Here is a 26,188-nt window from a genome sequence, read left to right as displayed (position 1 = left end):
ACCCCACCACCAAAGACATCTTTCCCTCCCCACCCTTATCTGCTTTCTGGAGGGACACCTCTCTCCGTGACTCCCTTGTCCGCTCCACACTCCCCTCCAGCTCCACCACACCCGGCACTTTTCCCTGCAACCGCAGGAAGTGCTACACCTGCCCCCATACCTCCTCCCTCACCCCCATCCCAGGCCCCAAGAAGACTTTCCACATCAAGCAGATGTTCACCTGCACATCTGCCAATGTGGTATACTGCATCCGCTGTACCCGGTGTGACTTCCTCTACATCGGGGAAACCAAGCGGAGGCTCGGGGACCGCTTTGCAGAACACCTACGCTCGGTTCGCAATAAACAACTGCACCTCCCAGTCGCGAACCATTTCAACTCCCCCTCCCATTCCTCAGACGACATGTCCATCCTGGGCCTCCTGCAGTGCCACAACGATGCCACCCGAAGGTTGCAGGAACAGCAACTCATATTCCGCTTGGGAACCCTGCAACCCAATGGTATCAATGTGGATTTCACAAGTTTCAAAATCTCCCCTCCCCCTACCGCATCCCAAAACCAGTCCAGCTCGTCCCTGCCTCCCTAACCTGTTCTTCCTCCCACCTATCCCCTCCTCCCACCTCAAGCCGCACCTCCATCTCCTACCGACCAACCTCATCCCGCCCCCTTGACCTGTCCGTCCTCCCTGGACTGACCTATCCCCTTCCTAACTCCCTACCTACACTCACCTTTACTGGCTCCATCCCCACCTCTTCAACCTGTTTGTTTCCTCTCCACCTATCCTCTCCTCTATCCCTCTTCTATCCGCCTCCCACTCTCTCCCTATTTATTTCGGAACCCCCTTCCCCTCCCCCTTTTCTGATGAAGGGTCTAGGCCCGAAACGTCAGCCTCTCTGCTCCTATGATGCTGCTTGGCCTGCTGTGTTCATCCAGCCCTGCACCTTGTTGTCTCAGATTCTTAGAGGACTTGACAGGGTAGATGCAGAAAGGTTGTTTCCTCTTAATTTGAATAAGGATGGCAAGATTCAGGAACCCTGGGTGACAAGAGTAAAAGGAGGCATATGTAAAGTTTAGGAAACTGACAGACAACATCCTTGAAGAATACAAAGATAGCAAGAAAGAACTCAACTTATTAGGAGGACTAAAAGGGGCCATGTATATGTTTGGCAAACAGGAGAAAGGAAAGTCCCAAGGCCTTTTATACATATATAAGAAGCAAGAGGGTGGAACGGTTAGGTCCACTCAAGGACAAAGGAGGGAATTTATGCATGGAGCTGGAGGAAGTAGATGAAGTCCTTAACGAATATTTTGTATTGATATTGACAAAGGAAAAGGACATGGTAGATGGTGTGTCTCAGGAGGGGTATGTTGAAATTCTTGGGTTTGTCAATTTAAAAAAAGCAGGTGGTATTGGGTATTCTAAAATGCATTAAGACAGACAAGTCCCCTGGACCTGATTGGATCTATCCCACAATGCTGAGGGAGGCAGGTGAGAAAATTACTGGGACCTTGTACAAATTTTTGTATCCTGGTTAGTCACAAGAGAGGTACTTGAGAACTAGAGAATATACAACATTGTTCCTTTGTTTAAGAGGTGCAACAGAGATAATTCAGGAAATTACAGGCTGATGAGCTTTAGGGAAATTATTGGAGAAGATTCTTGGGGATAGGATTTGCTTACATTTGGAAAAATATAGACTTATTAGCGATAGGCAGCACGGCTTTGTGCAAGGAAGGTCATATCTCACAAACTTGATTGAGTTTTTTGAGGAAGTGATGATGATAATTGATGAGGGTAGGGCATTGCACGTTATGTATATGGACTTTAGCAAGGCCTTTGACAAGGTCTGTCACAGCAGGCTGATACAAAAGGTCAAGTCACATGGAATCCACGGTGATTTAGTAAGACGGATACGGAATTGGCTTAGTCATAGAAGACAAAGAGTACTGGTGGAAGGGTCTGTTTTTGACTGGAGATCTGTGACCAGTGCTATTCCACAGGAATCAGTGCTGGGACCCCTGTGGTTTGTAATATATATATGGACAAGAATGTCGGTGGCCTAATTAATAAGTTTGCGGATGATGCAAATACTGGGGGAGTTACGGATAGTGAGGAGGATTGCCGGAGGATACAGAAAGACTGGAGGTAGTCTGGACATTTGGGCAAAGAAATGATAGACGGAATTTAATCCGGACAAATGCAAATTGATGCATTTCGGAAGATCTAACGTAGAAGACCACAAGATATAGGAGCAGAATTGACCATTTGGCCCATTAAGTCTGCTCCATCATTCAATCATGGCTGATATGTATCTCAACCCCTTTCTCCTGCCTTTTCCTTGTAACCCTTGATCCACCTACCAATCAAGAATGTATCTATATCTGTCTTAAATATACCCAATGACTTGGCTTCCATAGACCTCAGTGGCAATGAATGCTACAGATTTACCACCCTCTGGCAGAAGAAATACCTCCTCATCTCAGTTGGTCAAAGGGTCACTCTGAGGCTGTGCCCTTGAGTCCTATTCTCTCCTATTAGTGGGAACATCTTCTCCAACGCCTATTCTATGCAAGTCTCTCGGTATTCTGTAAGTTTCAAACAGATCCTCCCTCGTCCTTCTAAACTCTATCAACGTCGACACAGAGTTTTCAACCGCTCCTCATATGACAAGCCCTACATTCCTGTGATCATTCTCGTAAATGTCCTCTGGATCCCTTCCAATGCCGTCACATCCTTCCTTAGAAACAGGGCCCAAAACTGCTCACAATATTCCAAATGTGGTCAGACCATAGCCTTATACAGCCTGAACAGTACATCTCTGCTTTTGTATTCTCATCCTCTTAAAACTAATGCTAACATTGCATTTTGCCTTCCTAACTGCCACCTGAACATGTATGTTAATTTAAACGAATCCTGAACTAGGTCTCTCAAGTCCCTTCGATTTCCAGAGCCTTTCCACATTTAGCAAATAGTCTGTGCTTCTATTTTTCCTACCAAAGTCCTTAACCTCAGACTTTCTCACATTATATTCTACCTGCCACTTCTTTGTCAACTCGCCTAACATGTCCAAGTCCTTCTGCAGCCTTACTGCTTCCTCAACACTACCTGTTCCTTCACTTTACCCAGGTGGATAGAGTTAAGAAGGCGTATGGTGTGTTTGCTTTCATTAATAGAAGATTGAGTTCAAGAGCCGTGAAGTTATGCTCCAGCTATACAAAAGCCTGGTTTGGCCACATCCAGAGTATTGTGTCCAGTTCTGGTCGCCTCATTACAGGAAAGATGTGGAAGCGTTAGAAAAGGTGCAGAGGAGATTTACCAGGATGTTCCTGGAATGGTGGGAAGGTCTTGCGAGGAAAGGTTGAGAGAGATAGGGCTTTTCTCTTTAGAACGACGAAGGATGAGAGGTGACTTGATAGAGGTGTACAAAATGATCAGAGGTATAGATAGACAGCTAGAGACTTTTTCCTAGGGTGGAGGTAGCTATTACGAGGGGGCATAGTTTTAAAGTGAGTGGAGGTAGATATAGGGGAGACATCAGAGGTAGGTGCTTTACTCGGAGAGTGGTCGGGGCGTGGAATGCATTGCTGGAGAGGGTAGTGGAGTCGGCCTCATTAGGGGCATTTAAGCGGCTATTAGATAGGCATATGGATGATAGAATAAGGTTGGGGCGGAGGTTAGATAGACCTTAGGATTAGCGTAAAAGTTCAGCACAACATCGTGGGCCGAAGGGCTTGTACTGTGCTGTACTGTTCTATGTTCTATGTTATCTTTGTGTCATCTGCACACTTAGCAACAATGCCCTCAGCTCCTTCATTCATTAATGTATAAAATGAATATTTATGGTCCCGACAGTGACCCCTGCAGAACTCAGCTAGTGACCGGCTGTCATCCAGAAAAAGACCCTTTATCCTACTCTCTGCCTTCTGCCAGCCAGCCAATCCTCTATCCATGCCAGTACCTTGCCCCTAACACCATGGGCTCTCATTTAGCAGCCTCCTATGTGGCACACTGTCAAAGGCCTTCTGGAAACTCAAATAGATCACGTTCACCGGTTCTCCTTTGCCTAACTCATTACCTCCCCGAAGAATTTTAAAAGATTTATCAGGCATGACCTCCCCTTGAAAAGCTGTGCTGACCTTGCCCTATTTTACCATGCACTTGCAAGTACTGTGCAATCTCATCCTTAATAATGCACTCTAAAATCTTACCAACAACCGAGATCAGGCTAACCAGCTGGTAGTTTTCTTTTTTTTGCCTCATTCCCTTCTTAGACATTAACCATTTTCCAGTCCTTTGGGACACTCCCTGACTCCAGTGTAGGAGGGAAGTATGCAATAAATAGCAGAACACTTTGAAACACCAACATATAGAAGGATCCCAGCATACAGGCCCACAGTTCCCTGAAAGTGGTAGCAAAATAAGTGGATAAGGTGGCCAAGAAAGCGTATGGCATGCTTGCCTTCATCAGTCGGAGCTTGGAACATAAAAATTGGCAAATCATGTTGCAACTTCATATAAATTTAGTTAGGCCACATTTGGAATATTGTGTATAGTTCTGGTCGCTACACCACAAGAAGGATTTGGAGAAGGTACAGAAATTGTTTACCAGGATGTTGCCTGGTTTGGAGGGTATTTGCTATGAGGAGAGATTGGACAAACCTGTTTTCAATTGAACATTGAAGGTTGAGGGGCAACATGATAGAAGTTAACAAAATTATGGGAGGCATGGATAGTAGGAGTCTTTTTCCCAAGGTAGAAATGTCAATTTATAGGGGACATAGATTTAAGATAAAAGGGGTCAAGTTTAAAGGAGATGTGAGCCTCAAGCTTTTTATACAGAGTGGTAAGTGCCTGGAATGTGCTACAGAGGAGGTTGTGGATACGGATGCAATAACAATGGCAGGTATATGAATAGGCAGGGAATATAAGGATATGGACTACATACAGGCAAAAGGCCTTTAGTTTAGAAAGGCATCATGTGATGGCACAGTCTGGGTAGGCCAGTGGGCATGTTCCTATGCTGTACAGTTCTTTGTTCTTATGGGAGACAAGGACCAAAGCGCATCATCTTTTTTAAGACATAGATAAGGAAGAATTTCTTCTCTCAAAGGGTAGTGAATCTGATAAATCCTTTACTAAGAGGGCTGGTGAGGCTGAGATAGACAGATTTTTAATTAGTAAGGGAATCAAGTGTTATAGAGAAAAGGCAGAAAAGTACATGAAGATTATCAGATCAGCCATGTTCTCGTTAAATGGCAGAACATACTCGATGGGCCAAATGACCTACTTCTGCTTCTACATCTTACAGTCTTAAATGCTAAGTTGCACTGTGTTGTTTAGTTTTATATGCTCCGATGACAAAAGTCTAGCTGACTCATTAATAAGGATCCAGTAGCTGTTTTTTTCTTAATTAGCTGAACTGCTTTTACACTGGAAGCTTTTTTGAAACCCTGCTTAAGGCTGGCAACCACTTGCTACTTCTGGCTTTAAACTTTGGTCTAAAAACTACTAAGCATGGTGACATTGCCATCACCCCATGATGGGATACCATTAAATGGGTGATCATGACCAACTTCCAATGCATAGCCTGCCCCCTCTCTCCGCAGAGATCTCACCTTGAAAGTTTGAACAAGCTAATCACCCTTGTCTCTCCTCGTTGGCCAGCTTCCCGCAGCAGCTGTTAATTGGCTACAGGGTACTTTATTTGTCATCGTTTGCAACCTGGGCTGGAACCAGCACACCACAAACTCTGTCTGGCTGTATCCACCATCAAGAAAAGTAAAATTCATCAATGGATTTCATCTCTGTAGCCCTAGAATGTCTTCTTTGTAATGAAAGAAATGTCCTTATTTACTTCATACCTTACAGACAATACCCCAGACACCACCATCACCATCTCTGGATACATCCTATCCCACTGGCAAGACAGACCCAGCAGATGTGGTGCTCGGTCATGTACAGCCAGGAGGGAGTTGCACTGTGAGTCCTCAACATTGTCTCCGGACTCCATGAAGTCTCATTGCGTCAAAGTAAACATGTGCAAGAAAACCATCTACTCAACATCCCATATTATCCTCCCTCTGCTGATGAATCAGTACTTCTCCATGTTAAACAACACTTTGAGGAAGCACTGAAGGTGGCAGTAGTGCAAAATGCTCCACAAGCATCCACTCCCTCCACCACTGATGCTCAGCAGCAGCAGTGTGTACTATCTACAAGATGCACTGCAGAAATTCACCAACGATCCTCAGACAGCACCTTCCAAACCCACAACTACTTTCATCTAGAAGGACAAGAGCAGCAAATATATGGGAACACCATCACCTCCAAGTTCCCCTCCCAGCTGCGTACCATCCTGACTTGGAAATATATCGCTGTTCCTTCACTTTCACTGAATCAAAATCCTGGAATTCCCTCCCTAAAGGCATTGTGGGTCAACCCACAGCAGGTGGACTGCAAAAGTTCAAGAAGGCAGCACACCACCACCCTCTCAAGGGCAACTAGGGATGGGCCATAAATGCAGGCCAGCCAGCGACACCCACGTCCCACAAATGAATTTTAAAAATGTACTGTGGGAGATTTCAATGTCCACCACCAAGACTGGCTTGGAAACCACATTGCTGATTGAGCTGGCTGGGTCCTAAAGGACATATCTGCTAATCTGGATCTGCAGCAGGTGGTGAGGGAACCAACAAGAGGGAAGTACATGCTCGACCTCATCCTCCTCAATCTGCCTGGTGCAGATGCACCTAACCATGACAATATCGGTAAGAATGACCAGTGCACAGTCCTTCTGGAGACGAAGTCCCACCTTCATATTGAGAATACCCTCCATTGTATTATGGAGTAGTACCACTGCGCTAAATGGGACAGACTTCAGACAGATCTAGCAACTCAAGACTGGACATCCATGAGACACTGTGAGCCATCAACAGTAGCTGTACTCCAATATGATCTGCAACCTCATGACCCGGCATTATGCACACTCAACCAATACTATCAAGCCAGGAGATTAACTCTGGTTCAATGGAAAGTGCAGGAGGGCGTGCCAAGTACAGCCCCAAATGTACCTAAGATTGAGGTGCCAAACTGTTGAAGTGACCAAGTAGGATTACTTGTGTGACGTAAACAGCGAGTGATAGACAGAGCTGAGCAATCCCACAGCCAACAGATCAGATCTAAACTCTGCAGTCCTGTCATATCCAATCATGAATGGTGGTAGACAATGAAACAATTCACTGAAGGAGGATGCTGCACAAATATTCCCATCCTCAATGATGGAAGAGCCCAACACATCAGTGCAAAGATAAGGCTGAAGCATTCATAGCAAAATTAGCCAGAAGTGCCGAGTCAATGATCCATCTTCTTCAGCCAATTTGAAACACTCCACGTGATATCAAGAAATGATTGGCGGCACTGGATACTCAAAGGCTATGGGCCCTGACAATATTCTGCCAATAGTACTGAAGTGATGTGTTTCAAAATTTTCCACATTCCTAGCCAAGATATTCCAGTACAGCTACAACATAGGCATCTAAGGGATAATATGAAAAGTTGCCCAGGTGTGCCCCATCAGTCTACTCTTAATCATCAGTAAAGTGATGGAAGGTGTCATCAACAGCGTTATCAAGCAGCACCTGTTCAGCAATAACCTGCTCAGTGACGCCCAGTTTGGGTTCCACCAGGGTCACACAGCTCCTGACCTCATTATAGCCTTGGTTCAAACATGAGCAAATGAGCTGAATTCCAGAGGTAAGTTGAGAGTGGCAGCCCTAGACATCAATTGACTGAGTGTGGTGTCAAGGAGACCAAGCAACTGGAGCCAATGGGAATTGGTTAAAATGTCTCCAGTTTAAAGTTATTCCTGGCATACAGGAAGATGGTGTGATTGCTGGAGTTCAGTCATCTCAGCTCCGGGACATCTCTACAGGAGTTCCTCAGCATGTTCTACAAGGCCCAACCATCTTTAAATGCTTTATCAATGACCTCCCTTCCATCATAAGGTCAGAAGTAGGGATGTTCATTGATCATTGCACAATGTTCATCACCATTCGCAACTCCTTAGATACTGAAGAAGTCTACAAAAAGACCTGGATAGTATTCAGGCCTGGGTTAACAAGGGGCAAGTAACATTTATGCCGAACAGATGCCAGGCATTGAACATCTCCAATAAGATACTATCTAACCACTGCTCTTTGATATTCAATGGTGTTACCATCACTGAATCCCTCAATATCAATATCCTTGTGGTTACCATTGACCAGAAACACAATGGAACTCACCAAAAACGTCTACAAGAGCAGGTCAGAGGCAAGGAGCAACTTGCCTCCTAACTCCCCAGAGCCTGTCCACCCTGCCATCGATAAGGCACAAGTAAGGAGTGGAATGGAAATATCCCCACTTGCCTGGATGGGTGCAGCTCCAACGACACCCAAGAACCTTGGCACCATCCAGGATAAAGCAGCCACTTGATTAATACCACATCCACAAGAATCCACTCCCTCTAACACCAACACTCAGTAGCAGCAGTGTGTTCTATCTACAAGATGCACTGCAGAAATTAACCAAAGATGCTTAGACAGCGCCTTCCAAGCCCATGACCACTTCCATCCAGACGAAGAAGAGCAGCAGATATATTGGAACGCCACCACCTGAAAGTTCTCCTCCAAGCTACTCACCATTCTAACTTTGAAATATATTGCCATTTCTTCACTGTCGCTGGATCAAATTCTGGAACTCCCTCCCTAATGCATTTTGGAGCTGTCTACAACACATGAACTGTAGCGGTTCAAGAAGGCAACTCAGCACCACCTTCTCAAGTGCAAATGTGGCTGGGTAATAAATGCTGGCCAGCCATTAACACCCATGTCCCACAAGAGAATTTTTTTTTAAAAACCACAGCAAGATGTTTTTTCTTTCATGGATGCAAAAATTATGGAACTGCTAAATGCAATGGAAATCGTCATGAGAACACTTATGGGTAAAAGTCTGAAAGATCTATTCCAAACTCCCTGCTGACATTATATTGCCACCCATCCTGGTTCTCTGTTTATGCTTTTCTTCCCTTCTACACGTCATCGTGATATCCTGCCGAACAAAAATAAAAATGTTGTTTAGCAATACTGCTTTATAATGCATAATTGTGTGTAATAAACAATACTGTTATCCTATTTTATATTTATGAATCTGAATTGTTGTTTTTCTTCTCCCAGGTTACCAATAAGCTGGGTACAGCCAGAGATGTAGCAGAGCTGTATCTTCAGGCTCCTGTTCTGATTCCAGAAAAGAGAGGAGACCAAGTTGTCATGATTGAAGGTAAGTTTGTCATTAATTTCATTGTTTCAATTGTAGTTCTGCAGGCTGAAGATATTGAGAAAATCTTGTTCGGAAGCAGTTGTAGTTGTCAGGAAATGAGATTGTCATATATGGACAAGTAGTTCATTTGTAGAATTCCCTGAAAATAGACAAAAATTATAGGGATGAAATTGATCATTTAGATTTACAAAAGATCTCATTCAAGCAGTGGTAGCCATCATCTTGGCAGAATGGTTGGGTCTGCTGCACAAGAGGGGAGTAAAAAGAACAGCAGGGCTACAGTGGTAGAGGAGTCAATTCTAAAGGGAACAGACAGGTATTTCTGCAGCCACAAAAGAGACTGCAGGATGGTATGTTGTTTCCCTAGTGCGGGTCAGGGATGTCACAAAAGGGCATTCTGAAGGGGGAAGGAAAACAGACAGAGATTGTGGTACATATTGGTATCTACAACATAGGTAGAAAAAGGAATGAGACCCTGAAAACAGAATTTAGGGAGCTAGGAAATAAATTAAAGAACAGGACCCAAATGAAAATGCCGAGTGAATACAGGTAGGAGGTTAATCCAGATCAATGTATGTTGGGAGAGATGGTGCAGGAGGAAGGGCTTTAGATTTCTGGGGTGGTGGAACCAGACTAGGTGGAGAGGTTGCACCTGAATCAGAATGGGACCAGTACACTTGTGGGGAGACTTGATAGCGTTATTGAGGAGAGTTTAAACTAACTGGCAGGGAGGTGGGACCCAGAGAGAATATTCTGCAGGGTGAGATGAACAGCCAGAATTAGGAAAGACGGCAAATGAATCAAGAAGGCAAAGACGTATCGGGCCAGTTAAGGCACAAGAGAGTTTGGCAATCTTGGAGTTTATTTTAATGCTCGGAGTCTGACAAACAAGGCAGATGAATGAGGGCACAAATTAAAACATGGGGATATGATGTTATTGCTGTTACTGAGACATGGTTGAGAGAGGGGCATGATTGGCAGGTCAGTATTATAGAACACTGAAACAGGGAAGGAGGTAAAAGAAGAGGAGGTGTTGCAATTTTGATCAAGCAATTTATTTCAACAGTAAGGAGGAATGACATCTTAGAAGGCTCCTCAAATGTAGCCGTATGGTAGAACTTAAAAACCAAAACGAGCAGTCACATCGCTGGGAGTTTAATATAGGCTCCTTGAGAGAAGTGCAGAAAGCTAGTGAGTGGGTACATCAGATAATAAGGAAGGTGAATGCAGTTATGGTATTTATTGCTAAAGGAACAGGAAATAAAAATCGGGAAGTATTGCTATGACTTTATAAGGCACCTGGAATTTTACATACAGTTTTGGTCTCTTGAGGAGGTATATAGTTGTATTGGAGGAGGTTCACTAGATTGATTCCAGAGATGAGGAGATTGTCTTGTGAAGGGAGATTGGCTGTTTAGGCCTCTACTCTCTGAAGTTTAGAAGAATGAAAGGAGATTTAATTGACATATGTAAGATGCTAAAGAGGAATGACAGAGTAGACATGGAAAGGATGGTTCCTCATGAGGCAACCCAGAACAAGAAGTCATAGTTTTAGGAAAAGATGCCACAGATTTAAACACAGAGATGAGGAGAAATTACTTTTCTCGAAGGCCCTGGAATTCACGACCCAATTCATTATCCATTAGATTCATGATTGTTAAGGAAAAGGAAAGTGATGGGCCTGAACTCAAAGTTTTCAACTGGTGGAAGGCAGATTTTAATAAAATCAGATGCGATTTGATCAGAATGGACTGGGAGCACATACTTTCAAATGAATCTGTCTCGGAACAGTGGGATTCATTCAAGGAGGAAATATGGAGGGTACAGGACCAACATGTTCAAATAAAGAAGAACCATGGAACTACCAAATCCTGTGAATCTTGGATATTGAGGGATATACAGCCTTGGATTAAGAAAAATAGAGAAGCTTCTGGCAGATAATCAGGGCTCAAAACAGCAGAAGCCTTAGAGGAGTATAGAATGTGCAAGTGGGAATTTAAAAAGATTAGGAGAACTAAAAGGGTAATGAAAAGATACAGGCAGGTGAAAGAAAGGAAAATTCTATGTTATTTTACAGGTACACTAAGGGTAAGAGGATAATGTGGGAAAGAATAGGACCCATTAAGGGTCACAGCAGTAATTTGTGCATGGAGCTAGAGGATGTAGGTAGGGTTCTAAATGGATACTTTGGGCCAGTGTTCACTGGTGTGAGGGACGATGTGGTTATGGAAGTTGGGGAGAAGGTTTGTGATAACACTAAAGAAATTACCATAGACAGAGAGGAGGCTCTAAGTAGTCTGGCAGGTTCAAAAGTAGATAAATCTCCAGGGCCGGATGAAACGTATTCCAGATTGCGCGTGAAACAAGGAAGGAAATAACAAGAGATAGTAGGAACTTCCAATGCTGGAGAATCTGAGATAACAAGGTGTAGAGCTGGATGAAGCTTTCCTGCTCTTCTGATGCTGCTTGGCCCGCTGTGTTCATCCAGCTCTACACCTTGTTATCTCAGGAAATAACAAGGGTGCTTGCAAAGATTTTCAAATCGTCTCTGGCAACAGGCGTGGTGCTCGAGGACTGTAGGACAGCCAATGTTGTGCCATTATTCAAGAAGAGAGCAAGGGGTAAGCCAAGAAATTACAGGCCAATCAGTCCACTTTGGTGGTGGGGCAACTGTTGAAAGCAACTCTGAGGGACAGAATTGATCTGCATTTGGAGAGACAGGGATTAATGAAGAACAGTCAGAATGCATGTCTGAATAACTTGATTGAATTTTTCCAAGATGTGACCAGCTGTTTAGATGGGGGCAATGTTTTTGATGTAGTCTACATAGACCTTAGCAAGACTTTGATAAGGGCTAATTGGATCCACAATTGGCAGGGTGGCAGAATGCAGAGGGTGATGGTTAAAGGATATTTTTCCAATTGAAAGTCTGTGTCCATTGTATCTAAGTGGTTCTTTTTGGATTCGGTTAACTGTAATTTAAAGAAGACTCAACAATAACAATTTGTTTAAATATGAACATTTGTTAAGTAATAATAAGAAATGGAAAAGAAAGGGGGAATGAAAAGTCTGAAATATGACCATCTATTATGTAATAAACGAAGATGAAAAAGGAAGGAAAAGAAAGCAATGAGCCTCACTTCCTCTTCCACGTCGGGGACCCCTCAATCGATGGCTGGTCTGGAGGCTTAGGTTTGTTCCTGGCACCATTCGCGATCCCAGTACAAGGTGAAATCCTGCACCTTGGAACAAAACTCTCTCTCTGATATAGTGTGACAAACAGCAAGGCACAGAAAAACAGCCAAAAAAAACACATTGATTATGCCGGCTTCAGTACAACATTAATGTTCACAGGACTCATTCAAGGTCATGCATCTGTCGCATATCATCAACTAATTTAGCCTTTTAGCCCATACTGTACAGGGCCCTTGCTATTTGTGGTTTATATAAATGATTTAGATTTGAACATAGGAGGGTTGCTTAGCAAGTTTGTAGTTGATACAAAAATTGTTAGGTTGGTAAACAGGAGCTTAGCCTTAGATCACAAGAGGATACAGACAGACTGGTCAGTGGGGCTGATCAGTGGCAAATGGAATTCAATTAGATAAATGTGAGGTGATGCTCTTGGGCAGAACAAACCTGGCTAGGGAATATATGATGAAAGCACCCTGGAAGGTACTGAAGATCAGAGGGACCTGGATGTGCATGTACACCGGTCCCTAAGGTACCAGGACAGAAGAATAAAGTTGTCAAGAAGGTGTAATGTATACTTACTTTTTATTAACCAAGTTATAGAGGTTAAGAGCAGGGAGGTTATGTAATCCACATTACAGGAGGGATCTGATAGTATTGGAGACGGTGCAGAGGAGATTTACCAGGATGTTTGCTGGGCTGGAGAATTTCAGTTATGAAGAGAGATTGGTCAGATTGGCGTTGTTTTTCTTACAGCATGGGAAATAGAGAGGGGAAATGATCCAGGGAGATATAAAATTATGTGGGGCATTGATAGGATAAACAGGAAGAAACCTTTCCCCTAGTCACACCTTGAAAACTTGCCTGACTTCAGTCCCCAGAATTAGATCCAGCACTGTACTGTCCCTTGTAGGACCATCTACATGTTGACATAAAGAGCTCTCCTGTAGACTTTTCAAGAAATTTGCCCCCTTTATAATACCATTAAGACATAGGAGCAGAAATTAGGCGATTCGGCCGATCGAGTCTGCTCTGCGATTCAATCATGGCTGATAAGTTCCTCAACCCCATTCTCCCGCTTTCTCCCCGTAACCATTGATCCCCTTGATAATCAATAACCTATCTATCTCAGTCTTAAATGTACTCAATGACCTGGCCTGTGAATTCCATAGATTCACCACCCTCTGGCTGAAGAAGTTTCTCCTTATCTCCATTCTAAAAGGTCTTCCCTTTTCTCTAAGGCGGTGCCCTCGAGTCCTAGTCTGTCCTACCAATGGAAGCATCTTCCCAACATCCACTCTGTCCAGGCCATTCAGTATTCTGTAAGTTTCAATTAGATCTCCCCTCATCCTTCTAAACTCCAATGAGTACAGTCCCAGAGTCCTCAAACATTCCTCATATGTTAAGCTTTTCATTCCTGGCACCATTCTCGTGAATCTACTCTGAACCTGCTGCAGGGCCAGTACATCCTTCCTAAGATATGGGGCCCGAAACTGCACGCAATATGATAATCTATGACAATCCCAATTAATATAGGGGTCATTGAAATTCCCCCAATATAATTACCATATTATTATTTTTACACACCTTAGTGAATTGACTACATATCTGATCCTCAATTGCCCGCAGACTGTTTGGGGTGCTCATTTGATGACCCTTCCAAGATATCATTTCTCTTTGCTGTAGTAACTGACTCCTGAACTAGTAATGCAGCACTAGCTTCACTTTTGCACCCTCTCCTGTCCTACCTGAAGATCCTATAGACCGGAATGTTAAGTTACCAGTCTTGTCCCTCTCTCAACCATATTCCTGTGATGGCAGCAACATTGCAGTTCCATATATCATATTCCATGCATCAGTCCACGCCTTAACTCATCTGACATAGCTGTAATACTCCCAGACCTTGGAGGTAATTGTGTCTCGATGCACCTGCTATCTTTGTCCTTCTGGTGCAGTTTTGAGGGGCACAACCAAAGAAGTCTTGGCAAGTTGCCACAGTATAATACGCACTGCACCCACATTATGCCAGTAATGGATGATGTATATCCTTAAACTGGTGAATAGAGTGCCAAGCAAATAGATTGCTTTTCCCTGCATGGTGTTGAATTCCTTGAATGTTGTTACAGTGGTACCCATCATACTGCTCATTTTTCCCTGGTAAATCACTGATTGTGCCACTTGCCAACAAGTGTCTACTTTCTGACCGCGCCCATGAAGTTGGCGTTTATTTGATTAGCCCAGTTTTAAATTCCCAATCAGTGATTACTTCTAGGATGTTGGTGGTCAGTCGTTCAAGTTAATTGATTGCTTTAAGTGTCATGGGGAGATCGTTGTGATCTGCATTTTGGAGCTGGTCATTGCCCGATACTTGTTACAAATGGTGCAACTGTTACTTTCTACTTATTAGTCAAAGAGTGGATGCTGTCCAGGTTATTGTTGCAGGTCTGCATAGACTGCTTCTGTATATGAAAAATTGGAAATGTAATAGAGAAAGGTCTCAAGATCCTTCACAGATGCATAAACAGGTGAAAATTGACATCAAGTCAAAGACCCATTCAGAATGGTGACTAAATGCTCAGTCCGGTTTAGGTTTAAAGGAGTATCTTAAAGGGGTAGAGAGAAGTGGAGGCAGAGAGTTTAGGGAAAAGAATTCAAGCCTATGCCTAGATGGCTGAACCCACAACCCCACTCATTCAATCATTATTTGTTTGTTCCTGTAAAAGAAAAACCGAGACAAACTTGGTGGTTAGCGCTGCTGCCTCACAGCACTTGGGACCCAGGTTCAATACCAGACTCAGGCGACTGTCTGTGTGGAGTTTGTACATTCTCCCTGTGTCTGCACGGTTTTCCTCTGGGTGCTCAGGTTTCCTCCCACAGTCCAATGATGTGCAGGCTAGGTGAATTGGCCACACTAAATTGCCCATAGTGTTCAGGGATGTGTAGATTAGGTGGATTAGCCATGGGGGTTACACGGATAGAGTAGGGGAGTGATACTGGGTGGGATGCTCCTCAAGAAGTTGGTGTGGACTTGTCGGACAAAATGACCTTGTTTCCACACCATAACGATTCTATTCTGAATAGTCCTAGAAGATTAATGGCAAAATTACTCAGAACAAGCTGAAGTCCAACTGCTGGAAATATGAAACGATACACGTGTTGCCTAAACTAGTTTGGCAGGGGGTTTGGGGCTCTGAATAAGAGAGGGGCCATCAAGAAGTCAGGAAAAATACATTCGCCATAGAGAGTGAGTTTACTATTCAGGACAGCCGGGGCACAGTAAAGGGAGGGGAAAGACTTCTGGTTTAAAGTGAATTTATTTCAAAGCACAAGGCCTGACTGGTAGGGCAGAGGAACTCACTGGTAAGGCAGATGAGCTCAGAGCATGAATTGATTCTGGGGTCTGGGATATTATAGCCACAATAGAAACATGACTGAGCGAAGGGAAGGGCTGGCAGCTCAATGTTCCAGGATGCAGAAGCCACAGGCATGACAGAAGTACAAGTAATCGAGGAGGGGAAGTTGCCTTTTTGATATGGGAAGACATAACTACAGTGCTTAGAGAGGATATTCTTAAGGGGTCATCAAATAAGGCCATATGGTTAGAACTTAGAAACAAGAATGGGATGGTCACTCTGTTAGGACTGTATTATAGACCCCCAAATAGCCAGCGGTTATTAGAGGAGCAGATGTATAGAGAGATTGCAGATACCTGTTGGAATAAAAGAGTAGTATTGATTGGAGATTTTAATTTCCCCTGTATTGACTAGGCCACCCAGAGTGCAAAAGGCCTGGACAGGGTGGAATTTGTCAAATGTGTCCAAGAAAGTTCCCTGGACCTCCTCTTAGGAAGCGAGATCAGGCAAGTGACTGAAGGGTCAGTCAGAGAGCACTTTGGGTCCAGTGACAATAACTCTCTTAATTTTAACATAGTTATGGAGAAAGGTAGGATGGGTCCACAGGTTAAGGTGCTAAACTGGAGCAGGACCAATTTTGGGGCCATTTGGCAGGATCTAGCAGAAGTCAATTGGGTGAGTCTGTTTGAAGGAAAAGGAACAACTGGCAAATGGGAGGCTTTTAAAAGTGTGATATCAAGAATTGAGGGACAGTATGTCCCTGTTAGGGTGAAGGGAAAAGTTGACAGGTTTAGGGATCCCTGGCTGACGAGGGATATTGAGGCTCTGGTCAGGAAAGGTAAGGCAGCATACCTTGTGTTTAAGCTATTGAGCTTACGTGAATCCCTAGATGACTATAAAAGTATAGGAGCACACTTAAGAGGGAAATCAGAAGAGCAGAAAGAGGGTATGAGTTGGATCTGTCAGATGAGGTTAAAGCTAATCCCAAGAGGTTCTATAACTATATTAAGAGTAAGAGGGTGGCTCGGGAGAGAATAGGTCCCCTTAAAGGTCAGCATAGCTGTTTGTGTGGAGTCACAGGAGATGGGGAGATTTTTAATGAATATTTCTCCTCAGTGTTTACTGAGGAGAGAATCAAGGATGCTGTGGAAATAGGGGAAACAAGTGGGGATGTTTGGACCGCATACGTATTACCAGAGAGGAGGTGATTGCAGCCTTATAGTGCATTAAGGTGGATAAATCCCCTGGGCCTGATCAAGTCCATCCTCAGACGTTGTGGGAGGCATTGCTTAAAAAGGTTAGCAAAGACAAGCCAGGGAACTACAGACCAGTGAGTTTGACAGCAGTGGGGTAGGCAAGTTATTGGAGAGGCTACTGTCGGACAGGATCAACCAACATTTGGATAGTCAAGGTCTGATTAGGGATAGTCAGAATGGATTTTTGCGCGGGAAGTCATGTCTGACAAATCTTTCAGAGTTTTTCGAAGAGGGAGCAGCACGGTGGCTCAGTGGTAAGCATTGCTGCCTCGCAGCACCAGGGATCCGGGCTCGATTCTACAGCCAGGCGACTGTCTGTGTGGAGTTTGCACATTCTTCCCATGTCTGCATGGGTTTCTTCCGGGCACTCCGGTTTCCTCCCACAGTCCAAAGATGTGCAGGCTGGGTGGATTGGCCATGCTAAATTGCCCGTAGTGTTCAGGGATGTGGAGCTTAGTTGGGCTGTAGGGGGGTGGGTCGGTGTGGACTTGTTGGGCTGAAGGGCCTGTTTCCACACTGTAGCGATTCTATGATCTAGGTAACCAAGAGGATGGATGAGGGTAGGGCAGTGGATGTTGTCTATGTGGACTTTAGTAAGGCCTTTGACAAGGCCTCACACAGCAGGCTATTCATGGAAGTTTAGTCACATGGGATCCAGGGAGAGCTAGCTAATTGGATTCAAAATTAGATCGATGGCCGGAAGCAGACGATGATGGTTGAAGGCCTGTGACTAGTGGTATGCCACAGGGGTCACTGGTGGGACCTTTGTTATCTGTTATTTACATAAATGATCTGGATGTGAATGCACAAGGCATGATTAATAAGTTTATGGTTGATACAAAATTAGGAAGCATCATTGATAGCAAAGAAGGTTATCAAAAATTACAGAGGGATCTTGATCAGATGGGGAAGTGGGCTGAGGATTAGCAAATGTGAGGTGTTGCACTTTGTAAAGTCAACCAAGGTAGGACTAATACAGTAAATGATAAGGCCTTGAGGAGTGTTATGGAACAGAGGGACCTAGGAGTACAAGTACATAGTTTGTTGAAAGCGGCATCGCAGGGAGACAGGGTGGTGAAAAAGGCATTCAGCAAGCTGGTGCTGATGAAGGTGCTATGCTCCGAAAGCTTGTGATTTCAGATAAACCTGTTGGACCATACCCTGGTGTCGTGTGACTTCTGACTTTAAGGATTATCATGGAGGAGGTGTTGTCACATGTCCTGACCGTTTGCAGTCTGTGGGTTAGGAAGTCAAGGATCCAGTTTCAAGGGGGGAGCAGAGTCCTAAGTCTCGGAATTTGGAGTTTGAATGAAAGAGTTGAAGATGGTTGGGCCAAGAACACTAACCTAAGAAGCTCCTGTAGTAATGACCTGTTATGGACCAGACCAAACCCCCTCAAAATATATCAAAAAGATAGTGTAGACCCTAACATTTTCTTATTTTAAAGGTAAATATAAGGTGCTGCATTCCAGATGCAATTCAATTGGTCAAACTACCAGATTTGAAGCAAAACACACTTTATTCATACACTGTTGTTAAAGTACAACAAAAGAAATGATGAAGAAAAGAAATGGCTTAGCTACAACTCTATTGGAAAACTTAACAGAGTAATAGATTAGTTAGCTATCAAACAGTAATTGTTCCAATATAGTAACATTCTATAAACGTACCTTTGGCAAAAAGGTAAATTCAGAAAACAGATTGTCTCACATGCAGCTCCAGCAGCCCAGGAAGAGAAAAAACATCAAGACAACCCTGAAAGAGTGTAGCAGAGAGAGATGTACTGCAGCAACAGACCCAGCAACTATCTGCTACTGAAAAACTATCAAACTAAAAATTCTGAATCTGTGAGAGCTTGACCGCACTCATTCAGACTGCTTCTATTGTTCCAACTTTAAACAAAAACCCAAAGCCTCACAAGCTGTTTACTTTATTGGATTTCCAAATAGACAGCTTGTCGCCTCTGATATAAAACCGCTCTTTAAAAATAAAGGACAAAATAACCTCTTTAAGCCATTGTATCCTCACATCTGGAACTGAAATGGTTGACCTCCAACACTCACGAGTGTTGTGCTAGGTAAATAAGGTGATGGAGTTTTCCTTCAAGTTCCTATTTGACACTTTTGTTTTGCCAGGACACTTTGATGACACTAAAATAAATGCAAACTATGGTGGTTGCTGGGGATCTGAAACTTGATATTTATTTGCCAGTAAGCACAAGGAGAAGCAAATCAGTCACAACTAGGCACCCCAAATGTTGCAATAGCTGGACAGGCTGAAGAAGAGCCACAGTGGACATTAAAGATCAAATGCATTTCTCTCTCCACTGATGCTGTCAGACCAGCTGAGTTGTGGTTTTTACAATTGTACCTTCTCAGTAGGGGCCATTTGGATCAAAACCATCTCTCAACTAATTTCCTTCAATTTAAGCCCAAGGGAGCAAGATTTTAGGACACATCACTTGGGTCTGCAGAAACCAAAGGAGAAAAATCCAGTCAGAGAAGTCAGAATGCATTTATTAACCACACCAACCCCACCCCCACCTCATTGAGAAGAGGATTTAGGTTCTCTGGTTACACCATGAGTAAGGGCTATACAGGCGGAAAAGTGTTGGGTGACCCCCAGGAAGACTGGTAAGCGTGGGCGGGTAGTGCAGGATTTCTCTTTTGCCATCACCCTCTAAAACAGATATACCATGTTGGATACTAATGGGAGTGCATGGCCTCTAAGGGAAGAGCAGCAACAGCCAAGTTTGTGGCAACACAGTTGGCTCTGCTGCACAGCAGGGGAGGAAAAAGACAGGGCTAGCTTTAGTGTTAGGCCTCAATTGTAAGGGGAACTGACAGGTGGTTCTGTGACAGCAAATGAGACTCTTGAATAGTATGTCGCCTCCCTGGTGTCAGGTCAGGAATGGCTCAGAGCGGCTGCAGGGCATTTTGCAGGGGGAGGGTGAACAGCCAACTGCCATGATACTTGTTGGTACCAATGACATGGATTAAAAAAAGAATTGAAGTTCTGAGAGTTAGGTAGTAGATTAAAGAGGAAGAATATTAAGATTGTAATTTCCAAATTGCTTCCAGTGCCACATGCAACTGAGTATAGGAAGATAGGTCAGATGAACATGTGGTTAAAGGAATGGTGTAGGAGGCAGGGTGTAGTAATTGTAACAAGGTCAACCAGCTGGACCTCATAGAATATGTATTCCCTGACTGGGGCTGTTAACCTGGTAGCCCTAGTTGTCAATTAAAAAGGGGAGTGTCAGAGATTCTGGCACTCTAATAGCTGACTCTGAAGAGGTAGTACTAAAGTCAAGGACTGGTCATGTGCAAGTAAAACATGACATAGTGATAGGATCCTGACCCTTATGGACTTTGGATTTTTGGATCGTTGGGACAGCTTTTCTGCAGGTGAGACCTGTACAAGCTGGACGGGTTGCAGCTGAACGAGAATGAGTCCAATATTGTTGCTGTGAGGTTTGCTCGTGGTGTTGGGGAGGTTTTAAATTAATTAGGAAGGGGGATGTGGCACAGAGTAAAGTCAGGAGCAAGGTCCAATCAGATGTAGAAGGAGTGCTAGGACAGTCCAGTCAGCAGAGAAGACATGGGCAGGATAAAGAACGTGGGAGGTCCAGAAAGCTAAATTGTATCCAGATGCAAGGAGCTTGACTAATAAGGCAGATGAACTTGGAGCATTGATCCGCATGTGGGAATATGATATTGTTGCAATCACTGAGGCATGGTTGAAATAAGGACAGGACTGGCAGCTCAATATTCGAGGGTATGTAAGTTCCAGGCATGATAGGTGGGGGCATTGCATTATCGATAAAGGAAACCATCACTGCAGTAATGAGGGAGAATGTCCTAGAAGGCTGTTTAAATGAGATCTTCTGGGTAGAGCTCAGAAGTTTGAAAAAGGGTGATTACTTTGCTGGGATTATACTACAGGCCTCCCAACAGCTAGAGCAAGATAGAGGAGCAGATGTGTAAGCAAATAGAACATAGAACATTACAGCGCAGTACAGGCCCTTCGGCCCTCGATGTTGCGCCAACCTGTGAAACCAATCTGAAGCCTATCTAACCTAAACTATTCCATTATCATCCATATGTTTATCCAATGACCATTTAAATGCCCTTAAAGTGGGCGAGTCTACTATTTTTGCAGGCAGGGCATTCCACGCCCTTACTACTCTCTGAGTAAAGAACCTACCTCTGACATCTGTCCTATATCTATCACCCCTCAATTTAAAGCTATGTCCCCTCGTGCTAGCCATCAGTTTTCACAGAAAGTTGTGAGAGAAACAGGGTTATTATTGTAGGGGATTTCAGCTTTGCTAATATTGACTGGGATTGCCTTAGTGTAAAAGGATTATACAGATTGGAATTTTTAAAGAGCATCCAGGAGATCTTCTTGTGCCAGTAGATCTTACACATGGTCTTACGAGAGATAGGGCAGTGCTGGACCTAATCCTAGGGAATGAAGCCAGTCAACTGGTTGAAGTTTCAGTCGGTGAACATTTTAGGGATAGTGACAATATCTCTGACAGTTTCAAAATTGTTATGGAGAGGAATAGGGATAGTGCAGAGGCCAAGTGTCTAAACTAGGGTAATGTCAATTTCAATATCATTGGACAGGATCTGGCAAACATAGACTTGGACCAGTTACTTGCAGGCAAGAAGAAAAATTGGAGTCTTTTAAAAGTAGTATGGTCAGAATTCAGGGCCAGCATCTTCCTCTAAGACTGAGGGGCAAGGGCAGCAAGTCCAGGAAACCCTGGATTTCAAAAGACATCAAGAATTTGATAAAGAAAAAGAAGGAAACATATGACAGATACACACATTAAGAACAGGGGAAGCTCTTCGAAAGAATAGGGTGTGTAGGGGGTTACTTATGAAAGAAATTAGGATGGCAAATAGGGGCCACAGAATATCTTTCACAGATAGGATCAAGGAAAATGGCAAAGCATTTTGTAAGTATATAAAGAGTAAGAGTGGGGCCAATTAGAGACTAAAGTGGCAGCCAGCTTGTGAAATGTTAAATAAATTTTAAATAAATACTTTCTCAGAAGAGAAAGATGTTTGTAGCCAGGATTTCAGTTAGGATGGTGAGATTCTGGAATATGTTTAAGATTAACAAGGGGCTGGTATTAGATGTTTTAGTGGGCATAAAGGTGATTATATCCCCAGGGCCTAATGACATGCATTCCAGGCAGCTTTGGAAGGCAGGGGAGGAGATTGTGGGCCACGGGTGGTAATATCTAATACTTTGCTGGCAACAGGTGAAATGTTAGAACACTGCAGGATAGCTATTGTATTTCCTCTGTTGAAGAAGGGCAGTAGGGATAGGCCAAATAATTACAAACCAGTTAGGCTGATGCCAGTGGTATGGAAATCACTGGGGGGAAAGAAAATCTGAAGAACAGGATTAATCAATACTTAGAAACGCAGGGATTTATCAGGGATAGTCAGCATGGATTGGTTAGAGGGGGATCCTGTCTGACTAATTTAATTGAGTTTTTTAAAAGGTTAGTACAGACAAATGCAGTTGATGTGGTTTACATGGACTTCAGTAAGGCCCTTGGGAAGGTCTCACATGGAAGGCTGGTCCAAAAGGTAGAGTGCTTGGATTCCAAGACAAGTTGACAAACTGGATCCAAAATTGGTTTGCAAATAGAAAGCAAAGCGTAAGGGTGGAAAGATACTTTTGTGATTGGAAGCCTGTGACCAGCTGTGTACCACAGGGATTAATACTGGGATCCATGCTGTTTGTTATATACATTGACTACCTGGATGTGAATAAACAAGGTATAATTAGTCAGTTTGCAGATGACATGAAAATTGGTGGCAACAAAAACAAAGTTGCTGGAAAAGCTCAGCAGGTCTGGCAGCATCTGTGAAGGAGAAAACAGAGTTAACGTTTCAGGTCCAGTGACCCTTCCTCAGAAAATTGGTGGTGCTGTTGATAGTGAAGAGGACAGTCTGATTTGATCAGCTGGTAAATTGGGCCGAGAAATGGCAGATGGAATGTAATCATGATAAGTATGAGGTGATGCATTTTGGGAGGTCCAGTAAGGGAAGGATACACAATAAATGGTTAGTTCCTGGGGAATACTGAATAAAAAGGGAGCTTGGTATACAAGTCCATAGATCCCTATAGGTACCAGCACAGGCTGACAGGGTGGTGAAGAAGTCATATGGGATGCTTGCCTTCATTAACCAAGGCATAGAATATAGAAGCAAGGAAGTCTTGTTACAACTTTTTAACACATTGGTTAGGCTACATGTGGAATACTGTATGCTGTCCGGGTCACCACACTGTTGGAAAGATATGATTGTACTAAAGAGGGAGATTCACCAAGATGTTACCTTTGCAGAAAAGTTTCAGTTACAAGGAGAGACTGGATAGACCGGATTTGTTTTCCTTGGAGCAGAGGAGGCTGAGGGGGGATCTGGTTGACGTAAGCAAAATTAAGAGGCATAGACAGAGCAGATTGTGAGAATATTCTTCCCATGGCAAATGTCTCTAAGAGTGCATAAGTTTTGGATGAGGATCAAATGGTTTTGAGGGGATCTCAGAAAAAATATTTTCACCCAGAGGATGGTAGAAATATGAGACATGCTGCCTGAGAGAGTGGTGAAGGCAGGTGATCTCACAACATTTAAGAAGCATGTGGACGTGCACTTAAAATGCCAGGACATCTGTAACAGATTATGCACCAAGTGTGGGTAAATGGGATCAGTGTGGTTTAGTATTTGCTGGCCGGCACATACCTGTGGGGCCAAAGGCTCTATTTCTATGCTGCACAACTCTAAGATTAGATGAGATAATTTACGTTTTAAGTAAAGGTATAAATTTTATACTATAATAAAATATGCAATTGTGGTTATATAAAGGACTTAAATCAAAGCTAAATAAGCTTAAAAAAAAGATAACATTCATATTTTTGCAAGCGAATTCATACTTCAACCTCTACTTAAACCTGTAGTCTTTGGGATGCAGTAGACCCGCAATCACGTTAGGAAAGGAGTTCCAGGATTTTGTTCTTGCAATAGTGAAGGAATGGTGATGCCATTCCAAGTTAGGATGGTGTTTGACCTGCAGGGAACTTGAGTGTTGTTGTCATTTGCTTTTGGGGGCACCTATAGATGGTAGTGTTCTCATGTACCTGCTGCCCTTGTCCTTCTAGATGGCATGAGTTTGTAAGGTGCTGTGTAAAGATCCTTGGTGAATTTCTGCAATTCCTGTTGTAGATGATACGCACTTCTGCTACTGTGTGTTGATAGTGGAAGGCATGAATGTTTGTCAATGTGTTGCCAAGCAAGTGAGTTGCTTTGTATTGGATGGTGTCAAGCCTCTTGAGTTGCAGCTATTTTCATTCAGACAGGTGGGAGGAATTCCATCACACTTCTGATTTGTGCCATGTAAATGGTGGACATTTATTCTGAAGCCAGGAGATAAGTTACTCACTGCAGGATTCCTAGTGTCTGAATTGCTGTTGTAGCCACAGTATTTACATGGCTGGCCTGGTTCAATTTCTGATCAATGGCAATGTGCTGAATGCTGATGTTAGATTGGTTAGCATTGATAAAACCATTTGAATGTCACGGGGCAGTGACTAGAGTTTCTCTTGTTGGATATGCTCGTTGCTTGCCACTTGTGTGACACACGTGTTGCAAAGTTGGTATAGTACTTGTGGATTGGAAGGTAGGACATTAGAATCTGTTTGTAAAATGATAGAGGGGAAGAGTGCATGGTACCTTTAAAAGGTTTTTTTTTAGGAGGGAAAAAATGTCTGCAGGCAGCAGCAGATGCACAGAGAGTTAGAACATAGAACAGTACAGCACTTTACAGGCCCTTTGGCCCACAATGTTGTGCCGACCTATTATCCTATTAAGATCAATCTACCCTGCATACCCTACATTTTACTATCCTCCATGTGCCTATCCAAGAGTCGCTTAAAAGTCTCTAAAGTATCTGACTCCACTACCACTGTTGGCAGCACCTTCCACACACCCACCACTCTTTGTGTGAAGAACCTACCTCTGACATCTCCTCTATACCTTCCTCCAATCATCTTAAAATTATGCCCCCTCGTAATAGTTATTTCCACCCTGGGGAAAAAGTCTCTGACTATCCATTCTATCGATGCCTCTCATCATCTTGTACACCTCTGTCAAGTCACCTCTCATCCTTCTTCGCTCTAATGAAAAAAGCCCTAGCTCCCTCAACCTTTCCTCATAAGACCTGCCCTCCAGTCCAGGCAGCATCCTGGTAAATCACCTCTGCACCCTCTCTAAAGCTTCCACATCTTTCCTATAATGAGGTGACCAGAACTGAACACAATATTCCAAGTGTAGTTTAACCAGCGTTTTATAAAGCTGCAGCATAACCTCGCGGCTCTTAAACTCAATTCCCCCGCCAATGAAAGCCAACACACCATATGCCTTTACAACCTTCTGGTACTACTCCAGTGGACAGTGAGGATGCAAAGACCATTGCCAAAGGGGCAGCAATCTCTTCCCTCGCTTCCCGTAGTTACCTTGGGCATATCCCATCTGGCCCAGGGGACTTATCTATCCTCATGTTTTTCAAAATTCCTAGCACATCCTGCTTCGTAAAATCAACCTGTTCGAGCATATTTGCCTGTTTCATGCTGTCCTCATAAACATCAAGGTCGCTCTCACTGGTGAATACTGAAGCAAAGTATTCATTAAGGACCTCCTCTGACTCCCCGCACAAGTTCCCTCTACTATCTCTGATTGGCCCTACCCTCCCTCTGGCCATCCTCTTGTTCCTCACATATGTATAGAAAGCCTTGGGGGTTTTCCTTGATTCTACCCGCCATGGTTTTCTCATATCCCCTTCTAGCTCTCCTAAGTCCATTCTTCAGTTCCTTCCTGGCTACCCCATAGACCTCTAGAGCCTTGTCCGATCTTTGCTTCCTCAACCTTAAGTAAGTTTCCTTCTTCCTCTTGGCTAGGTGTTCAACATCCAAGGTTCCTTCATCTTACCATCCTTTCCTTGCCTCAGTAGGACAAACCTATCCAGTACCTGTAGCAACTGCTCCCTAAACAAC

At 43.6% G+C, this 26,188-nt stretch overlaps 1 protein-coding gene across 1 annotated transcript in view; it reads left to right on the top strand.

Moving 5' to 3' along the window:
* obscnb (obscurin, cytoskeletal calmodulin and titin-interacting RhoGEF b) overlaps window positions 1-26,188 on the top strand; it is a 583,513-nt gene that overhangs the window by 536,498 nt on the left and 20,827 nt on the right. Inside the window, exon 82 of the mRNA XM_048618408.1 lies at window positions 9,212-9,314. Within this exon, the coding sequence (XP_048474365.1) occupies window positions 9,212-9,314 (103 nt within the window). The remainder of the gene's footprint in view (window positions 1-9,211; window positions 9,315-26,188) is intronic.

This window comes from Rhincodon typus, chromosome 2, assembly GCF_021869965.1.
Source record: "Rhincodon typus isolate 14 chromosome 2, sRhiTyp1.1, whole genome shotgun sequence".
NCBI lineage: Eukaryota > Metazoa > Chordata > Chondrichthyes > Orectolobiformes > Rhincodontidae > Rhincodon > Rhincodon typus.
The sequence above is the reverse complement of the archived record's forward strand: the minus strand, read 5'-3'. Positions and strand labels throughout refer to the sequence as shown.